Below are 21,022 nucleotides of genomic sequence, written 5' to 3'. Positions count from 1 at the left end.
GTGTGTGTGTGTGTGTGTGTGTGTGTGTGTGTGTGTGTGTGTGTGTGCGTGTGTGTTTAGCAGCTCCCTTGGGGCTTGCATTGGGGAATAAACAACCTCACATGGACCAGCTAAACAGATCAGGTCAGCCACAGCTCACCAGCAATGGGTGGTGGTGAGAGGGTTATTCATGGGTCTGAACACAGCTTTAAGAGGAATGTCATCCTGATTAGCCAATACCCAGCCACCGAGCAAACAGCTGTTATGTTCGTAGAAAAAAAAGCAAAATAACTCAGGCAGAGGTTAAACCCAGAGCAGACAGTCTTAGTTTCCACTCACATACACACACTCACATCTAACAAAAACAAAAATACAATCTCATTCTTTTATGTGCAACTTTGTGGAATGTTTTCTTTTCCACCTCCAGTAGAAGAATTGGATGTTAGTATCACATGGAAAACAACATTTGATCTCTTTTTAGTCCAACTCTTACTCTCTCTCTCTCCATCAGATGCCAACCCTATCATCAAGGAGAGCTTCGCTAAGCAGCTGCTCCGCAGCAAGAGGCAGGAACGGCCAATGAAGGCCGGCCACCCTGATGAGCCAATGAGGGTAAGGTTCATTCAGAGCACAAAGCACAGATACATTACACAAGGTGGACAGTGGCTATCGACTATCGATCACACTGAGTTCTGTAAAACAGCATTTTAACCTTCCTATTATAAGCAATACATTCTTCGAAACTGTAAGGTAGCATTAAGAAATTATTAAGACATTTTTATCACAGTGTTCATTAATGATTTTGTCAACAATAATAATTCCTCATATGAAGCATCAATTGCTGCTGTATTAACAATTAATGAATGCTTGCTAAAAATAAATCCTTGGGTTTTAAAATGTATTCCATACTCATGAAAACATGTCATATCATATATCAATTATGTCATTAAGCGTTCGTTATTTGTTCATTAGGAGTGTTCTAGGTTTGGACAAGATATGCATTTACACAGTACATCAGTATCTTTTAAAAATGTCATTAATTTATTATTCATTTACTTATTTATTTTTTAAACTTGTTTGGTAACTTTTTACACATCAGATACAGTTGACATGTAAAACCAGTTCAACAAAGGGTTAAGCAAAATAATATGACAAAATGAACAAATAAATAGAAACAAATTATAATTTTTTTAAAACTAAGTTGTCAGAGATTGTTTGGCGAAACCTTAGATATAATATTATATATTATAATGTATTTTCTCATTTGAAATCAATTAAGTCTATTACATACCAGTCATTGGGGAATTTTAGCTTTTAAGTTTTAATTTGTTTTAGTTTTTTTACATACACAGCTACGTAGTTGTTCATTTACACTAAATGATGTCACCTGGACATCACTTTACAATAGAGCCATGTTGACTTGCTATTGAAAATATTCACCCCAAAACTCAATAAATCTATTTAAAAAACAGTTTGACAACAGTTTTCTTTTAGATATATTACAAATCTGTCCTCTTGCGCTCACTATGTGAATCAGCTAATAAAAGACATTTGTCTTTGTCACTGTACTGAAGTGTAACTAAACCCAACTGTGAGGCAGCAGTATCTTTAAAGTAATGTGTTTCTGTGTGTTTGTGCATTGTAATGCTTTGAATGCATCAATTCATCATTGTTCAAGTCCAAGCACGGTTCACTCTGTTTAGCTCTACTCACCTCTGTAATTTCACTCTTGGCTGTCATGTGCTGCTTATTGCACTGCTGTGGTGTAAAGCAAGAACGAAAGCAGAGGAATAAATAGTTCTGAGTAAGCACTGATTCCCCTCTTTAACACTCACTTTCATTTGTGCAAAGGGTTGCAATACAGACCTGCAGTTATTCATGTTCCTCCACCTTAATCACCCTATCACTCCACCCAGGAGCATCTGCTTCACATGCAGGTTCTAGATCAGAGGGCCCAGGAGACCAACATGGAGAACTGGCTGAACCCCCACTGCTACCCTCGCTGTGACAGGAACTACGGATACCCCGTCTGATGAAGGTGATGACAGAGGTCCCCACAAGTCTACACTTTCACTTCGGACCCCAAATGCACACTGTACCTGAATGCACCCTTGTGCACATACACAGCAAGAAACCAACACTGCAGGGCGTAATCTTTTTTCCACACTTACCAAACCGTTGGAACTTCTGAGCTAATTTCAAAAGTAGAAAGGTAATTCTTGCTTTCAGGCCGGAGTAAAGTCATTACATTCATCTACAACTTAATCTCTTCATTGCCTCTTCCACTTTTGAATTGCTTATTTCTATGTTGGTAATTTCTCACTATTGGTGTGTTAACTCTCTTCCTGTTGTCTGTGATTTTTTTCAAGACCATCGGGCTCAGCAGGAAACCTCAGAAACCTGCAAAACTGTTTCTGACTGATGCCACGTAATACTTTAAACCAATTATTCTCACCACTGGTGGGCCCCATCTAGTGGGCTGCTGAGCTACTGCCAAATGCTTTGATTAAATTAAAAAAACTAATATGTACATACATACGTTTAAGATACAGTTTTTCAAACAAAGCATGATTTCAATGACCAGTTGCGTTTGATTATCAACACACCAATTACATCAGAGACAGATGTTTTTTGTCACGGTTAGCTACATGGATCAGTTTTGGAAACAAAAAAATATATATGGGAGACAACCTTCCCTCCAAAACTTTTGGTGAAGAAATATGACCCTGAATGCATTCAGTTTATATTCATAATGGCAGACAGTTGAAATGTGAGGGTAAGCAGAATATATATTGTTTTTTTCTGTCATGTTGTGCTTTTTTTCTTATTTATTTGGTGTATAAAATGTGGTACTCTGAATTTGTTTTAACAATTATAAGTGGGCCTTAAGTTGCTTACGGTGTAGAAGCCCTGCTTTAAACACAGTCAACTATTGTTTAAATAACAGATGTCTATAGTTATTTCAAACTTTGGAATAGAGCCACATGAACTCAAAACAAAATTTCTAAACTTCCTGTTAAGTGCAAAGCAAAGGGATGACCTGTTTCCATTCTATGTGATGCTGAAATGTGCATATTTGATATAGTAGAATCCATGAATCACATAATGTTTAACTCCACCTGACCAGATGACAATGTTTTAACTGATCTTTACTTTTTTCTCTTCACAGTAAAGGACCCATGGACATGGCAATGAAATAATACAAAGATGGACTCTCTCTCTGTCTCTCCTATATGACCATGTGAAGATTTATGATATATAAATGGTCATGCATATAATCTTACTGTATTACAGTTGTGTAGTTTACTGTGTAGTTTACAGTGTAGTAGTTTCTGCATTTGTTTTCTTAAACGTGCATCAAAGAGTGAAATGTATTATAGTGAATACAATCATAAATAAATCCAAATACATGCGCCTATACAACAGTGGTCGTGTTATTAAGATGATGTTGATGATGACGATGATGATGATGATGATGATGATGATGATGATAATTATTATTATGTTAGGAAGAGGGGGAGGTGTTATGGGCTGTTTACCCTCTATGGGCTATAGCTCCTATTTTGCGGTTTAACGCATCCAATGGAGGAGCTTATGACGTTATGCGTTTAGTCAACAATCAGATAAGCGAGAACAAAATGTTGTGCCTCTTACTTTGGTTCAGTATCACATTTCGATGAAGAGACCCTTTGGAAGAGACCAGGATCAGGTAATGAAAAGGGTTCAAGCACAGGAAACAGTTTGTTCCGTTTCTATTATTTCGGAACAACAAAAGACGGCCTCGTTCAGCGTTCAGGTGTCCCGTGAAAGTGTTGTAAGGTATTCTGTACCGGACACGAGACACAGAAAGGGAAACTAATGTCGCGCCTGGAAAGAGCAGTAAAAAGTAGGTCCATCCAGCTGCACATTCAGGCCTGTAGCCCAGAAGAAAAATATTATATTTAAAAGTACTCTGAATATTTTAAAAGCCCATCTGCTTAGGCTATATGCTGCGGTATGACATTGGTTGATGCTATATAGCGTCCCTTTATATATTAAACAAATAAATGTGCCGCTTATTCTAAAATTATAGAAATTGAATACATCTCGGAATAAAGAACAGGATATAGCAGTTGATGCCTATGAGAATAAATAGCTGCATTTTTGTCATTTATTCAAACGACTGAACTAGAGTGGCCTAAAGAAAGCTGACTTGCGCGTAGGCCTCCATAAATGAAATATTCACAGCAAGTCTGCGGGTTTATGGACTGCTGGTGTAAAAGAGAGAATACCCAAATGCTCTGCTAAACTAACTATACTCCGAAATGAACGTAGGCCCGCTGCAGCAGGCTTGTATTTATAAAAGGCCTTTAACTTGTGCTGTAGTCATCGCACTAGAGACGCTTTATTTAGCTTGTAAGAATTTAAAATAACATTTTTTCATTGATCTCCCAATGTCTTATAGCTAGAACAGAAATTGAGCCCATTCAAATTTATGTAAAGAATAAGAAAGTAACCCTCACGATAGACGGTGGACCTAAAGGCCTATTGCTTAACATGTTTTGTTAAAACCCATTATTTCCATTGCCTTTAAAGAACAGTAAAACAATGTCGAGTCCGACGGCGCTGAAATAAAAGCTCTCATAAAAAGACACTGGAATTGAGAAAATTCAAAGGATTTATTGGAAAGCGTCTAAAAAGCAAATTGACACCAACTCTGTGATTATCGTCTTACATTAAAGCTTTATGAACGTTTTCTATGAAAATGTAAAATATAGTTAATGGAAACATGTTGTTATACACACCGTGGGAAAACTCGTAGCGTGTCCGTGTTAAATTGATTACTTCATCTTACAATTACAAATGTTAGAGACATTACAGACTCGGTCTTTGAATGCAACACAAACAGATGATTTTTTAATACTTTTGAATTCAAAGTGCTTGAGTACATTATTAAATATCGATCCCATTTAATTGAACGTGTTATATTCAGTCTAATCGGTTCAAATTGTAGAGAAATAATCAATCCACGGATTGAATTTATTAATCTAAACGTCGCCTCACTTCTCATAAATGAGTTCAGACTGGAAGATATAAGAGTGAAAAAAATACATTCTAGTTAGTTAAAATTGTAAAATAGTAAAATTCACACGCTCTGTACAGAAAGTAGCTGACTGCTGCAAAAGAAACATGCAGCTTGTTCATGTTTCAACCAATGCAAGATGTGAAATGGACCAAATTTGATTTGGTCAATACATTAAACAGAACATGTCCAACTTATTAATATATACACATATGCACATTACGTCATCTGCTTTCATACACTAAATACAAAAAACGCTTTGCTTAATAATCACACTATGTCCTATAAGCTTCAGAATGACTCAGATGCAAGCAAAGCCTGGCAAGAGGAAATGAGTCAAGCAATCATCTTTTGTCTTTGAAGAAGCCTTTAGAAGTGCTGCTCTCCTTGATGGTGACGGTCAGGAAGTTGGTGGTCACGTCCGTCACCAAGACCTTTTCCACGTTGCCGACGGAGGGCCTCCACGTCACTTCGTCCAAGTCGACGTCGAGCCTGGTCGGAGATGGCCTGTCCAAGAAGTAAGGCTTTTCCATCTGTGGAAGCTCCACGGGGCGACTCAGGCTCTGGTTCATTTTGGACTGGTGCTTGACGTGTACAGGTGCCAGGTAGGTGGAGCTGTCCTTAGTCCTGTGTGTGTCCATGTCTGTCCTGTGTGGAATCAGGCTGCGGTCTGAGTAGAGCTGCTTGTAGGAGCTTGCCCCGGAGAGTCCCCGGTTGTGCGTGTGGTGATGATGGTGGTGGTGGTGTTTATGACCATGGATCTCTGGATGTCTGTGGGCCACTTTGATCACACTCATCTCTTCACCCCCCTGGAGCTTAGCCAGTTTGTGAGGGCTGTAGCTCACCTGCTCCTCTGCTCTCCTCTTGTGGTGTTCAAAGACCGCGGGGCTGCAGCTGCCATCCTTGAAGAGGGGCTTAGGCTTTGGGCCTCTTTTTTTGGGTATGTGGATGAGCCCGTCTGGACCAGTTTGCTGAAGGGAAGGCTGCTGGTACTCACGGGTGCTCAGTTCTGGGGGTCGGACCCGTACGCTTTCTCCGCGGTTGACAGTGCTGGGTGGGAAGATGGTGGGAACAACGGCTCTAAGACCCTCTCTGGCCCTGGGGGTCACAACCGGCTCTGGGGTCGGATAGGTGATGTGCATCCCTCGGACTACGTCGCCTCTGAACTCATAGGAATTGGTTTTAGCCTGAGCCTATTGAAAGGTAAGAAAATGAGAGGGAAATTATTATTCAAAATTATACAAATAAATGTCTATTCTTTTTCGGGCTTTTTATTTCTTAGTTGACTTAACAGGCCTTTTTCATGGCAGTTATTTTGACTGGTTAAGACAGCGTGACCAGGCAGCATGCCAGGACCCTGAAACCTGAGCAGCTAAATGTTATTCAGCCATCATTCATTTTATTATTCACACCTGTGCTCTTCCTACTGTAACATGTCAAAATATCTTCTCTAAAAACCACATGTTGAGTGTTTAAATTACTGCCCAAACATTTATGCATCTTAATTTAATGACAGATATAGTGGCTGGTGCAGGCGGATTTTACATAAAGATTAAGGACCTAGAGCAAGACGCTTCAACAAGAGCTTGCAAACAGGAATGGCTGAAACTGTTAGCATGTCAACAGTTCCTCTAATACACTAATACTAATACACACGCTACATACACTGAACATGCCTAATTAGCATAATTAAGGAGGCTTGCGCATTAAGGTGAAATACAATGAGTCCGAAATGAATTTGCAAAAGCTTCAAGTTAAAAGGTACGAAACCAGAATACACATTATATAGACTGTGTTGTGATATAACATATGAGTGCGGATTTGACGTTATTGTGAGTGAGCATGCAATGCATTAAAAACACACACAGACAGACAGACAGACAGACATGAAACAACGCTGCTAACTTTACCTTGAGTAGAAATGTCTTGGGTTTTGGTCCTCTCTTTTTGGGCCCATACAGCTCTCTTTCACGCTCCCTGTGAAGAACAGTGACAGACACCCACGTTGAGTGTCACGGGAGCAAAGTGCACCGCGAGGACACCATGCATATATATTTATTTATTGGCTCTGCACATAAAAGCATTTTAAACTTCACCTCTGCTCAAAAGCGGCAAACAGGCGGGAGTCCAAAATATTGTCCTCTGGTTCCCAAGTGCTGTATCTGTGAATTAAAACAGCGTTAGAGGAAACTGAGGAAGCGGGCGCTGACACACACGCACACACGCACACACACACACGCACGCACGCACGCACACACACTGTTGGGGACGGCCGTATCGTTAGCCTGCAAGCTACAATCTCCATCGTGCTATACGCGAACGTTACTCCTCGGTTTTAATCTGTTTCGCTAGCTTTGCCCGGCTAACGACAGCCACAGTCGAGACAGTGCAGACACACCACCACCAACGCGGGCTGAAAACACGCAACACACACACACACACACACACACACACACACACACACACACACACACACACACACACAGTGTAGCAGGACTTACTTGGGAGACCAGCCCTTCCATTTCACAAGGTATTCAATCCGACCCTGCATGCCATCAGAAACAAACAGAAAATACTTCATTAGCTTGCAGGGCAACAGTACTAGTACAGTGCGGTGTTGACGGAGAAAAGGGGCCCGTTCCATCTCTCTCGTACCTTCCTTATCCTCCGTTTGATGATCGACTCTGCCGCGAACACCCTCTCCCCGACGGCAGACAGCTCCATGTTTACTCCAGTGCTACCTACCGTTAGCTCGGTGAACAGCTAACAGTTAGCACAGCAGATATATTTTTCTCTGGTCCCAGCCACTCTGAATTCCCGACAGACCATAATACTCCCCAACAGAATGGACGTCAGCGCAATTTTTTTTTTTTTTTACTGCGTTGCTAAGGAACCGCAGTCGGTGGAACCTCGAGAAGAACGCCCATTGGTGCAGCCGTTGCTACGTGCTCGGGTTGCTAAGTGAGGGGAGGAGCGTGAGCCCGAGTAAATTCTTTAGGGGTGGGAGGGGTGGTGGTGACTTTTTTTTACCCGCGCGGCGAGTGAATCATTTCGCGCAATTTATATGAGATATTCAAAAATAATGCACGTGGTATAAAATGCAGTTTAGTTATATGCACGCGACAGTGTCCCTCAATCGAATAGATAAACCAGGAAATAGCAATGCCGTTTGATTTATACGACGGCGAGAGATACGGAGACAATCCCTCATTTTTGTTAAGTACAGCCAGCAAAGTATCCATCAGATAATGCAGTAAACTTGCTTGGCATACGTTATTATCAGCGTATTAGTGCTATTCAGCACACACGCTGTAGCCTACTCGTCCGTGTGAACTCGTTGCAAGTGAAGTGACCGCGTTCATTTCGTTTGCTAAGCACAGAGGATCAATGCACTGCTCCCGTTAGGTGAAATTACAGGCTATTTCTTATTCATACTATTTCATCTTGCCACATCTTTAGTGTTGAATTTGAACGCAAAGTTTTAGGGCATATGTAGCAAATGTGTTGCATACAGGCCTACTTATGGAATTTATAAAACAAATCTTAAATCGGGTAAAATGACAGTCTATGGGATTTCTAGATTGTAGTCTAAACTCGGCTATTACTACATGCCGGCCAGGAAACCTTTTCATATGATCTGCACTTCAGGTCTGACCGACGTTACCTATAGCTCCCTCTCTGTAGTCACCGCCTGATTGATGTTTTCAATAAAACATCGGGTTGTGGTCTGCTTCTGGTTATTTTTATAAACCATTAACAGATTTTATGTCTGTATGGGATTTTTTCTGGCAGTGAGATTACTCAACCAAAGTCCATCAAAACCTGTACAGGCTTTCATTGGGCCTTTTTTAATGTGCCAGCCAACGCAATAACAGAGCCACACAAAATTAAAAGTAAACACCAGAGAAGGAAACATTTTAGTGTCCTACATTCTTTTTAAAACGTTAACGTAATAATATCAATAAATAAATCCTATTTCCCATTCCTAATCGTGACTTTAAAAGACAAACAAACAAATAAAAAAAGAGAGTGAAAAAAGAGAGTAGCAATGACTTGGAAATGTATGATGAACCAGATCACCGTTTGGCTCAGTCTACAACCGACAGGCCGAAATGTACATTTTTATGCTCTAGATAAATATAATAAAGACAAAAATATATACAAATTAAAATAGCAAAGGCTCAACAAAGGCAGACAATAGGCAATGCCAAATAAAATAATTTATTGTAATTGATACGAATAAAGTACCTAACCTGAATACTAACAAATAATAATAATAATAATAATAACAAATACTAATAATAACAAATAATAATAATAATTATGATAGCTGGTCAACAGAACTAACAGTTTTATAAAATAGGAAAGCCTACAGCCTATATCTTTGTCAAACCTTAAAAGTATAATGATTATACATTCATTAACTAAACAGTAAAATAAACAGAACAACTCAGAGCGAAAATGGATGAACAAACAATCAAGTCTTAAAATGCGAATTCTCCATGCAGCCCGGAACGATGAACCGATAATAACTGAGTATATTATTTAGTCATCATTCTCGAAAAGGACTAATAAACTACGATATATATATATATTAGATTATATTAACAAAGCATGCTACTTTAATTGAGCAAGTCTCCCGGACTAAAGCGATTGGCAGATTAGGTTGAAATAGGTTTGAATTTACGCTCATGTCCAATAACGATTTAGATAGAAAATAAAACAGGCCTTTCCACTTCAAAAAAAAGAGTAAAAACATGCCAGACACCCGTGCAAAGCCTTATCAGTGAATCGTTGATTCAAAAGAATGCATTGAACAATCTAATTGAATATTTAAAATATTTAAAAACCTGTCTATTTAAATGGCGTTATTGTGTGAAGAATATTGACTTTCTTAATTAGACACCTCAACATTATTGTTATAGGCAGTCAGACACTTAAGCCCACAGTAACAATAAAGCTTCTAAATCCAACATCTTAATAAATTATGATGATCAAATATGTTAACATGCATTTAAAAAGGACCCAATGACATGTTTCATATCAATGAATGATCAAAGTAGAGGCAATGATTATTGTTTGTGGTTTCAAGACAAGAACAAACGACGGAATGACTCGGGCCAACGGCTTAATTTAAAGAATTTATAGACTTGCATTATCCCATGAGCCCTCATCTAATATAGGCCATATATATCAACATCAGACATCAAGACAATAATCGCTATTTAAAGACCATAATATACGCTGTGGGATGATGAAGGGTCAATCATTTATTATAATGACCACTAACATTTTGTGTTCATCAGAATTGTCGTTATCAGTCCCTTAGGTGCAAATTATTAATTAATTACTGTGTCTGCAAAGTACACAAATAGGCCACGGTGAATTTAATTATCTTAAAAGTCTATGCGATCACACTGTTGCTACATATGTTACTAAAAAACATGTTTCTTCTCATTTGTTTCTACTCAAGGTAGATCAGTTCAAACTAAACGTATGCAGGCTCTGACACAAAATCCACTCATTGGCAGACAGCAAAGCGACGGCCTAACGCAGATAAATCATATTCACAAGAACATTGAGTCTCCACTTGTCACATTCTTTGCTGATCTGTTTCATGCATGCGCACATTTGCCAAATAAACCAGACTACTTCACTCAATAGCTAAAGCCTCTGCAGAAAGACCACAGAGAGGGAGAGTAAATCCATCTAAAGACATTTTACCAAACAATAGATTTTTAGAAGATATCCACATTTTATAAAGCACTACTGTGAAATTGTAACGTGGTGGTAAATGCTATATCGGAATCTTTAAAGCATCAATACACCATTGCATTTGGAATGAATGCATTTCAGAGGAGGACGACGATTGTCTAATTATGATTTGAAGATGTACTTTATGATTCCACTCCTCTTTCTGCCGTTCCTGTCGTATTTTTGCAATTCGCAAACAAACAGTGTACACAGAAAGGGAAGATGGGCGCACCTCAGACTCTGGATGCGATTGGTCTCGGCGCGCCTGCAGTGCAGCAGTGCTGCCGCCGTTTAAACACTATTGGTTGGCTTGTATCCGGGCAAGACGCTGGTTCCTCGTGTGCGCACAAAACGGGAAAGCCCGGCCACACACACACACACACACCACACAGGCAATATGGATCATGCAGTCATATGAATAAAGAAACACAGAGAGAGATAGAGGGTGAGAGGTGGGATGATTATCGCAGGTGCTACAGTCAATTCATTCCTGTTTATGCGTCTTTCTTGAGCAAACGTCCCTGCCGGACCCTGATCTATACAAGTCATAATCAACTGTAGAAAGGTGATGCAGGCTCTCGTATCATACGAACAGGTAATATTGCATATCCAGCGTTATGTATAGGTGTTTCCTTCGCTGAATCCCCCTTGGCATTAAGGAAAATCGATTTTCATGGAGGCTAGAAATCCTATTCCAAAAAAACCCAGCACGTAGGAGGTGTGGTGTGAGGGGTATAGGCCTACGTGTTAACGCCTCACCAGCTACTGGCTAATTTTGTCCGCGTGCCACGAACACATCTAATCCCATGAACTACACAGTAAAACACTGATCGATGACTGGGCAATATTTTAACCACGGCAGCGCGCACAGGCCTGTGTTAAACCACCTGTGTCCTTACTCTTGTTGAATCATGCACAAGAGACAGAGGTCAGCGCTAATGCATCAGTCACTGCTGGATGATTTGGGGTTTAGTCATTGTTTGTGTCACTAAACTGGATCCAGCTGGGTTATTCCAGCAGGTTAAATCAAGCATTGTGAGTGAGTGCACGTGCGCTGTTTGCCTCTGCAACAATTTACCACCGAGTTGCTCACGAGGCTGAAATCACAGAGGCAAATGCAGGCGTTGTACCGGCCATTGCAAAGAGTTGAGACATTGTGAATAGATAGCTCAGCAACTATTAATCAGTTTGAGATTAATATTTTGTATCATTCTGATAGTGGAACTAAATGTTTTTTTATGACAAACATCCTGAGTTGAGTTTTATTTAAAAACTTTTATAAAAATCAATTCATTTTCACAAAATAATGGAGTTATAGCTCATGGTTAAACAGTTGAGTTCACAATTTGCTATATTTGTCAGCTGTATCAGTAGTCATTACTAAGCACAAATAGGCCTAAAGGCTGGTTGGTGTTTAGTTCCTGACAACTGCATTGAAGCAATACGCATATTTACCATAAGTAAAGGAACGATTTATCAAACTGTTGTCGTTGGATTCAGAAATGTTTTAATCTGCATTGCATGCACTTTATGTGGAAAATACCCCTGTAGGCCTACACTTAAAAGATTATCTGTGGAAAACACATTTGATTCATAATTAACACAATGTTCGTGTTCTATCAAAAAGGATCCCCTGAATAGATCAGTGATTTTGAGAAAAACAACAGCACACTAACTACTTTTGTGTTCATCGGTCCGTCAGAGAGCATTTTCAGGCCTAACTCACGCATGCACACATTCAGCATGAGCTGGCAGATAAGAGGAACCAGAGGGTGACTCACCAACAACACGTTATTACACCATTTTACACAGTTCTTGTTTCATTTAACGGATAACGTGAAACCTGGTTGGAGCTTTGCAGTTTTTTTTGGCCTGTACATGAGCAAACAAGCCGCGTGATACGTAATTCCATCGTGCATCCTTCGGGGGAATTCACCGCTTTAGTCACTCAGCAGAAACATTTTTGCAATTATTTGTCAGCTGCAGCAGCTGCGAGGCGTTTCGGACAGACACGATGGAGAAGAAACTGGATGGAGCAGAGAGGGAGGACAGCCATTTTCTCTGTCGTCGCTCGCGTTAACACGTACAGAAAGCAGTTTTATTGGCGGGCTGCAGCCCAGGAAATGGTCGGAAGCTGCCGTCTGTCATTTCGCTCGTCGAGTCATGTGTTCACAGCGTCGGAAAAGGCAAACATCGAACATTTGTACCCTAACAAACGAGACAAAAAGGCAGAGGCTGCGTTTAAATGCTCGCAAACAGGACCGATGTTTCGGGAGGTTTGCGAACCAAGAGACGGAGCTCCTCTGCACATCCTTCCTTTAAAGCGCCCTCCAGTTATTCCGAGGAACAGCAACTGTCAGACTCATTATGCGAATGGCTGAAACGGGAAACCGTGGAAATAACATCCTGCGTTATGTGTGTGGAGCCATTTCAGCTGAACCTGTTGGTGGTCAAGCACAGAAACCAGTCGCCTCCTGCTTTCACTCAGCATGTCAGGAGGATTTATTCAGGTCACATCTGACATAAACAGTTGTTCAAGTCAAAATGATGAGCTTTAAACGACTAGAATCCTCTTCAAGGGCATAGAAGTGTTGGTTAAACTATAAAGCGTTGCAGCTCACAGTATAGATCTTTGTTGCTATCTAGTTTAATTAACATTAATTAAGAACAATTATTATCCAATTAAGTTTTTCTCTGAGTATAGAACACATTTAACGGTTGGGTGATACACACCTGTTATCTTCATTTTACAACACTATCAGTTATGTTTATTAAACGGCAAACCTGCCTGTTCAGTCGCTTGAATGTGTTGAGTGTTTGAAATGAATGAAAAGGCATTGCTCTCCTTATGGATCAGTAAACCAGGACTGACCTGTGACATTATGCACGCAGGGCACATAGCTGGTTCATGCAGCCCATCTGAAAATAAACGCTCCCTGTAATAATCCTCACGGCCTGCAGCCTCCACACACATGGCCACAAATAGAGCCACGTACAGATTTAGCAACTTCTGAGGTAAGGATGGCCATGTAAGAGCGTTTTAGCAGCCACCCTTTCTTTTTTAAATCTTGATTCCCTGTGGGAGGCCAAGGTCACATGTGATGTAGGATACCAGCCATGAGCCTGGACAAGATTATGTAAATTTTAAAAGAAACATTGCACACAAGTCCATACATCATTTGCAAACAATTTTATTATTGCAAAATGTATCATAGGAAGCCTTTTTTTTTTTTTTAGTCTGCACACAAAACATCAAAAGTGCATCTGATCATGGTTCTCAGAGCAGTTCAATGCACCTCAGATCACATAGTGCTGGAAGGGATTTTGAAAATGGGAGAGGGGGCATGTGTGACACAAGGGAACAGATCTGAATATTAAAAGGATGTGTGCTTTCACATTAACTCGATGATGCAAAAGTTACTAAAATATGACACCAGGACAAGTCCATTCAATCCCATTCATAACGGTGTCGCCTACAGGACGTGTCAGGGAGGCAGAGAACGGAAACATGAAAAACAGAATCATAGAGCACCCATCTGGTGGTACTAATCTATTGGATTACACAGCTCCACTGGCAGCGTTAACACAGATTTGTGACTGATATGATTCAATACCAAAAAAAAGGCATTTCTTGTAACTGCACTGCTACAAAACATAAATAAGAGTCCCAGGGTTGTATGTCTGCTGTCTTAATGGAAGTGACTTGTGCTCAGTATCAGATCTCGAGATGCATGACTCAAAAAACACTTTAAGGAGCATATATCAAACATTAACCATTAATAATCTTTCATTTAAAAACATCCCATTTTCCCTTTCAACAACGCAAATCACATTTATTGACAGAAAGGCGCTCCTTTTTTCTTTATCTGCTTGTTTAAGCATGCTTAATAGCATAATCTGTCCAAACAGCATGCATCCTTGTTTAAATCTGTTCACACCCACACACGCACGCACACACACACACAGTGTAATTTACCATGTTTCAATGTAATTTTTCTGCCTTACAAAATTCTCCATATAGCCTACATTTGTTAAACATTTTCTGAGATGCAGACAGTTGGGTGTATGACATGACATCCATAGAAAAGTGAAGAGTATTAAGTGCATCTCAAAGTTCAGACATTTATTTGACCTAATTTGGCTTTTTAAACTAAGTTTGAAATAGCAAAATGTAGATACTGCATCTCCAGTAATAACAACAGAGATGTATAAGAAGAAATATGCAAATAATGCAATAAAGGAGCTTTCTTTTTTTTTAAAAATCTGAACAATACAAAATGAAAGCAACATCAAGGGTCCATTTGTACATTCAAGCATCCGAAAATACAAATATATCTAATGTACATTTATACAGTTGCACAGTTTGTATCCAGTTCAGTTACACTGTGATGTATTCCTTAAATGTGACTGTGAGGCAGTTTGTAGTAATGTCTGTGATTACTATATTCCCAAGGAAAGGCTGGAAAGAGGGAAATGTCTCTTCTTTTGTCTTTTCGTGGTTAGAAACAGACAATGAGCTGATATTCTCCTCCTCTTTATGGATTTCAGTTTCACTCTGAGTTTCTGTCTGTGTTTGAGCTTGTGTGTCCGTTTCAGCCTGTGTGTGCGCTTCAGCTTGTCTTACAGTCTGAGGTTGTGTGTGTGTTCCAGGCCGGGCTGCGTTCGTCCTGGACTTGACAATGCTCAGGTCGATAGGTTCCTCTTGGTCTGCATACCCACAGTCCTGCAGTCCAATGTGACTCTGGTGTCCGTTTTGGTCTCTGCTGATGCTTTGGGAGGGCGAAGACACCGTGTTAGGAGCGCTTATACTCCTGGAGCTCAAAAACTTCTTACTACTCCCATGAACCTCACTGTCGATGTCAGAGAGGTGTCGCTTCAGTCCTTGAAATCCACCTTGGCTTCCTCTTTTGTCCAGTGTGGAGGGAACTCCCCTATCCAAAGGCAGGGAGAGCAGATTAGGCTTGGTTGTCAATTGTAAAGGCTGATCTGCTGAAAGCTGCCCCTGACCCCTGACCTCGACATGTTTAACCCGTTCCATCACAGTTGGCTCCGTTTTGGGGGACAGTTCCTTTTCTTTGGAGCAACGTCCGTTAAATCCAGAACTGGGAACTGTTGGTTTGTCTTTGGGGTTTTTAGCAAATCCATTCATGAGGCCGAGCTTCTTGACGAGTTTCATCTTCTCAAGATGGTTCTCCGTGCTGTCGTCAGTTCCTTGCGGTGGCTTTCCAGCGGTTTCAGAATCACCATTTTTAATCTTAGCTGCTTTCATTCCGTTTTCCATGTACTTGCTCATGACAATAACGATCCGCCCGTTCTTGTTTTTGTTCTTCACGATCTTTAGCTTGCCGTTGCTGACACCATTAGACTGCGGTAGAGCATCCTCTTTGGGTTTCACCCTCTCCGGCTCTTTGTGGCCATTGAGGTCCGCTGGAAGCTTCTTCAGCTCCATGGTGATATCCTTGACTTTGGTCAGGCAGCCGGAGTCCTTGTCCCGGATCCACTTTTGCTGCAGCACTGGGGGAAGGTTATAACCCTTGTTAGCCAGCTCTGGCGCTTTTAACTCTCTGGGTTTAACAAATATGGCCTCGTGGTCCTTGAGGTCCGGCTGGTAGTGGTGGTGCTTCTTGCTGTTGAGCTGATAGTAGAACTTCTTGCCGTTGGGCTGTTGCTGCTCGGCCTCGCGCTCCCTGCACAGCGGCTGGTACTGGTGGTGCTTCTTGCTGTTCAGCTGGTACTGCTGGCCCTGGGGAAGGAGCATCTGGATGGGGCTGGTCTTCTGACAGCTGTCCTCGTCCAGGGCCGCCTCATGGAGACCAGCCAGAAGACTAGATCTCCTGGCGAAAGACGGAACCTGTGAAACCAGACAATAATTTGTATTATTCAAAAAAGCCCAAATCACATACACCTCCATCAGTATTACATGAAGAATTACAGAATTTCTGGTGTTTCTACACGAGCATCCCTCAAGTGGGGCATTTGACGGTTAATGGTTGAACTGTCTACAGTATCTACATGTGTCTGTGTCAGGCTACAACAAAAAGCCATGGTTTGTTGGGGCCCATGAGTTGCACTGGAGAAACAGTGCTTGGAATGTGTGAGGGGCTCTTCTGAGGCACACCGTTTATTTCAGGGGCCTTCGTCCATGTTTTCACAGCTCTCCAACAGCTACTGTGAAGCTCTTTCAGCCACCGGCCGGGCCATCAGAGTGACATTTCAAAGTGTCTCCTGTGGCTGTGACCTCAGCTCGGAGGAATGTCACTGGCTGCTTTGTGTCCCGTCATTAACTTTATCCCATGTGTTACCACCAACACCCTCCTGAGAGGAACAAAAAGACTCTTCTGAGGGATTCCCCCAGCCTTTTGGACCTGTGATTGATTCGCTAAATGTACACTCAGCACACTGAGCATTTAGCTACACTGGTCACGGAAATGGTCCCTAATAATAAGCAAATCTATTGTTAGTAATAAATATTCTAACTCATCTTAGTTAAACGGGGACTCCACTGATTTTACACATGAAGATCAGTTATCTCATTATGGGGGAGGACTTTGCTTTTTTGTGACTTTATGGAAGTGCAATATTAAATCTCTGGAGGGCCCCTTTAAATCAGCCTTTAATCTGAAATTCAAAATGCTTCTATATTGCTTCCTGGGATCTGAGAGGGAATTGTGCACAATGCATCTTAAGCAAAGCTGTAATTCATTTATTGCATTATTGATGATCAGGAGTATCATTACTTTCTCACCTGAACCAGAAGGTGCTTGGGTTTGGGTCCTCTCTTGCGATATCCCATCAGCTGCTCTTGGCGTTCCCTGTGGGAGAGACAAAGCAGCAGCCAATCAGTGAAACTGTCTAGCAGAGATGAGTCGCCGTTGCATGGCAACACAACATCACGGGTGTCCTCCTCAGGCTCAATTAGGAAATACTGAGCCCGTGTTACAGGTTGGAGTTACACTTCCTGGTGCACAGTGAAATTCATTCAGCAAAGATTAAAAGGAGCATCTTTTTTATGTCATTGTTATGTATTTACCTTTTCACAGTATCCTAACCTTTCTTCATGTTCAGTATCTCATTACACTTGTCCTCAACTGGGACAGTGGATTCAAATGAGGCTCCTTCCACTTTAATTAAAACACATACTATCTCATGTAATGTCTGTATCTACAGTAGAAGATAAAGACCAGCCCTTCTCCGATTTTCCTTAGCTTTACTCCGTCTCCATGTAAGTCTCTCCAAGGCAGTAACTCAATACCACAGACAGGAGTGATGTCAGTCCCCTCCCCCACTCTCCTCGCTCACGTCTAATTACAATGACAACTCAGTGTATTTTCATAGCCTGGCATTCAGACGATTTGGCTCCCCGGAGAGACACGCAATTAGTTTCAATATGCTCGCTCCTCTTTAGAGAGAGGTAATTGCAAAAACAGACAGAGTGACGTTGGTGTTTTGCTTTAACTTGTGACCTAAGCCTGAAAGGTTGCTGCAAGCAAAAAGGTGAGGGAGGCAAAGAGAAAAGGCAGTTACAGTTTTAACACGCCAGGCATTGAAGAAATGAAATGACACTGTCCTTTATGTGGAGCTGTCTGGTCAGTCACTCAACAGACTATTTAGGAATTAGCCAAGCAGCTAGTTTCACCATGGTAGCCCACTTTGAAGACCATGGACACATTTTCCTCTAATAGAGAACATCAGGAAGTACCTCTGGTTAGACATTGAGACCATGCATGCACCTCTGATTTATTAGCTGCTATTTAGTTCGCTGCTCACTTCAATCTTCATTTCCTTGTGCCTTTCCACTATCATGAGCAGATTAAGAAAAGATGTGCATCATAATTTACCCCCCCCCTTCTCTCAAAAAATGTGTTTTCCTGCTTTTTTGTAACTTCACTTGGATGTTGGACCTTCGCTGTGCAGAATGATGTAGGAGTAGAGTTTGACATTTGAATGCTGCTTCCACATTAATCTGCTAAAGGGAGAAAGTTTCTCTGCTATCACCTCTGCCGAGTAGGAGAGATCTTGTCTCTCGTAGTTAAACTTTTGAATTGAACAATACTCTCTAATCCATAGTATATGGACTTTTTAATTAAGGAGAAGAAGTTTTAATCATTTTAACTAACTTTTTTTGGTGAAAAAAAACACAACAACCCATATGAGACATCCATTGTTATTCCAATCAGAATATTTTTTATGTCTTCAAAGATTTCAGCAAGGCATCTGAAGTTTCAGTAACAATGATGTAAATGTGTAAAGTCTAAAAATAAAAACTATTTAACAAATTAGCAATTAGCCAGACAGAACTATTGATAAAGTAGGTTTATGATTTTTGCATAATCAATAATAATTTGTCTACTGTGTAATTGAAGTGGTTGACATGTCCTGTGGAAGATGACACAGGTGCATGTGGTGACTGGAGGGTGGGACAGCAGGTAGCACTTTAGCATGATAACCTTTTGCTGACACTCAAATAACTATCAGGTGACAAAGTAGATGCAACACAGTGTCACAGTTTGCTCTGGTAACCCTGACCTGAGTTTAACCCTACCCTGACCCTCTGATGACACTAGTGTTAATCCTGATCCTAACCCCCAGGCGCTGCATTTCTCAACATTGACTGACACATTATGTAGCAAGTTTATTATCCACATGGGATTATCCAGATAGAGTGACCACGCAGCATAGTTCCCGACTGCAAACATTCAGGAAGTTCCTACTTTAAACACGTGGATGAGTAACAGACAGCTATTGTGTGGAGAACTGGAAATGTATGACGCGTTTGAAGAAACCTGTATGTGTGATATATAATGGGAAACTCACCACTTGTGAGGACGGTTTATCAAACTCAAAACTTACCTGTCTTGGAAGGCATCAAGCAGTCTTGGGTCCAGGATGTTTTCCTCTGGTTCCCACGTGTTGTATCTATTCAGAGAGCAGACAGTGAGCAGTGAGGACACATAGGCCTGTCAAACTGTGGCAGACATCATCAGACACAGGCTGAGGACAGAATGTTATCTTTGCGCCATAACAACTCTTGACTTGTAAATCCTCCCATAGCTTATATTTGTAGGCATGGCCATGTGTAAACAACATGCTGAGACAGTTGCACTCCCTGTGGATGCACGTGTAATAAATCACGAGTAACTTTTATGTGCGGGTATGTGGAGGGGAGGAGAACAATTGCCCAGCCTCCACTCAACTGTAGATATATGTGCATTTCTTAAACATGGGGATCAATTACAGACATGTCTTCCTTTAATTGGCACACTGGGGATTGCATACATTGTAAAACCACATCCATCATCGAGGCCAACGCGTCGAGTGCCAAAGCAAGAACGCGCAACCGTCCATGTGCGCGCCTAAGCTCGCACACATTCACACACTTCTGTTTTGAATGTTGTTTTATCATCATCATGAGTATTATGTTTGACAAAGGGACTTACTTTGGAGACCATCCTCGCCACTTGACCAGGTACTCAAACCTCCCCTGAGAATGGAGAGAAACGGGATAATTAGCGCAACGTTACTTTACATAGACAATTTCACTCTGCATTGCACCGTCACCTTAGAAATGATCTAATGAAAAAAAAGAGAACAAATAACAGGGTGAAGGAAACACAATGAGTAACGATCCTCCTTTCCATGTGCATGTGTGTAAAGATGTCCTTCAGTGCTCTTGTGACAAACCTTTCTGCTGCGCTTCTTCTCGATGCTCTCCACCGCAAAGACGTGCTCTCCCGCGGCGGGCAGCTCCATTTTCCGATACAAGAGGAGCGGCTCTTCTGTTTTTTTGTTTTTTTTAACCCTCTGCTTTTGCTATCCGACACCTTATCCTCGCGTACAGGATGTTTTTTCCTGCTGCTGATCTGATGTGAAGCACAAGATCCCCCCTCCTCCTCCTATTTTCACTGCGCCTCTTCCCTCGCTTTGCCCTCGGAGAGACTCGTTCTGCAGGCGAGTTGAAGCTGCAGCGAGAAAACACTTCATGCAAATAGCCGTTGGCGTGACGTCAGACAAGGGGGAGGTAATAGAGGCGGGGGGTTGTTCCCATGCTGCATTCATGTGCTGTCGGAAACAAAAGCGTAATCAACTTCGTTGGCATATGAATAATATGTAAATAGTTATACTGTAGGAAAATACAGATGTATCTATGAAAACACTAAGGTGTGTGGCATTTAGTGAAGGGGATGAAAAACATGGCAACAACTGATTGAAGCCTGAATTATATGATCA

At 41.2% G+C, this 21,022-nt stretch overlaps 3 protein-coding genes across 3 annotated transcripts in view; 1 reads left to right on the top strand and 2 right to left on the bottom strand.

The window, feature by feature from the left end:
• cunh17orf67 (chromosome unknown C17orf67 homolog) overlaps positions 1-3,399 on the top strand; it is a 4,216-nt gene extending 817 nt beyond the window's left edge. Inside the window, exons 2-4 of the mRNA XM_031867198.1 lie at positions 491-591; positions 1,896-2,017; positions 3,149-3,399. Coding sequence (XP_031723058.1) covers positions 491-591; positions 1,896-2,012 — 218 coding nt within the window. The 3' untranslated portion in view covers positions 2,013-2,017; positions 3,149-3,399. The remainder of the gene's footprint in view (positions 1-490; positions 592-1,895; positions 2,018-3,148) is intronic.
• Positions 3,400-4,229: 830 nt separating this feature from the next.
• On the bottom strand, positions 4,230-7,903 carry cbx8b (chromobox homolog 8b). Its single transcript, XM_031867187.1, has 5 exons — positions 7,697-7,903; positions 7,543-7,586; positions 7,138-7,203; positions 6,952-7,018; positions 4,230-6,234 (listed from the first exon to the last, which is right to left on the bottom strand). The coding sequence occupies exons 1-5, from the start codon at positions 7,763-7,765 to the stop codon at positions 5,386-5,388; spliced, it is 1,095 nt and encodes a 364-aa protein (XP_031723047.1). The 5' UTR covers positions 7,766-7,903; the 3' UTR covers positions 4,230-5,385.
• Positions 7,904-13,970: 6,067 nt separating this feature from the next.
• On the bottom strand, positions 13,971-20,770 carry LOC116394259 (E3 SUMO-protein ligase CBX4). The gene is made up of 5 exons (XM_031867222.1): positions 20,477-20,770; positions 20,233-20,276; positions 19,646-19,711; positions 17,541-17,607; positions 13,971-16,646 (listed from the first exon to the last, which is right to left on the bottom strand). The coding sequence occupies exons 1-5, from the start codon at positions 20,543-20,545 to the stop codon at positions 15,174-15,176; spliced, it is 1,719 nt and encodes a 572-aa protein (XP_031723082.1). The 5' UTR covers positions 20,546-20,770; the 3' UTR covers positions 13,971-15,173.
• Positions 20,771-21,022: the final 252 nt, after the last annotated feature.

Source organism: Anarrhichthys ocellatus, unplaced genomic scaffold (genome assembly GCF_004355925.1).
Source record: "Anarrhichthys ocellatus isolate YVR2014 unplaced genomic scaffold, GSC_Weel_1.0 scaffold38, whole genome shotgun sequence".
NCBI classification, from domain to species: domain Eukaryota; kingdom Metazoa; phylum Chordata; class Actinopteri; order Perciformes; family Anarhichadidae; genus Anarrhichthys; species Anarrhichthys ocellatus.
Note: the sequence above shows the minus strand (reverse complement) of the source record. Positions and strands in the feature narration are given on the sequence as shown.

Coding starts and splice junctions, on each gene's coding strand:
- cbx8b (XM_031867187.1), bottom strand. CDS start 7,765: ATGGAGCTGTCTGCCGTCGGGGAGAGGGTGTTCGCGGCAGAGTCGATC. Junction 7,204..7,542: donor TGGAAGGGCTGGTCTCCCAA/GTAAGTCCTGCT, acceptor TTTAATTCACAG/ATACAGCACTTGGGAACCAG. Junction 7,019..7,137: donor TTTGCCGCTTTTGAGCAGAG/GTGAAGTTTAAA, acceptor TGTTCTTCACAG/GGAGCGTGAAAGAGAGCTGT.
- LOC116394259 (XM_031867222.1), bottom strand. CDS start 20,545: ATGGAGCTGCCCGCCGCGGGAGAGCACGTCTTTGCGGTGGAGAGCATC. Junction 17,608..19,645: donor CTTGATGCCTTCCAAGACAG/GTAAGTTTTGAG, acceptor TCTCTCCCACAG/GGAACGCCAAGAGCAGCTGA. Junction 16,647..17,540: donor CCAAGCACCTTCTGGTTCAG/GTGAGAAAGTAA, acceptor CTGGTTTCACAG/GTTCCGTCTTTCGCCAGGAG.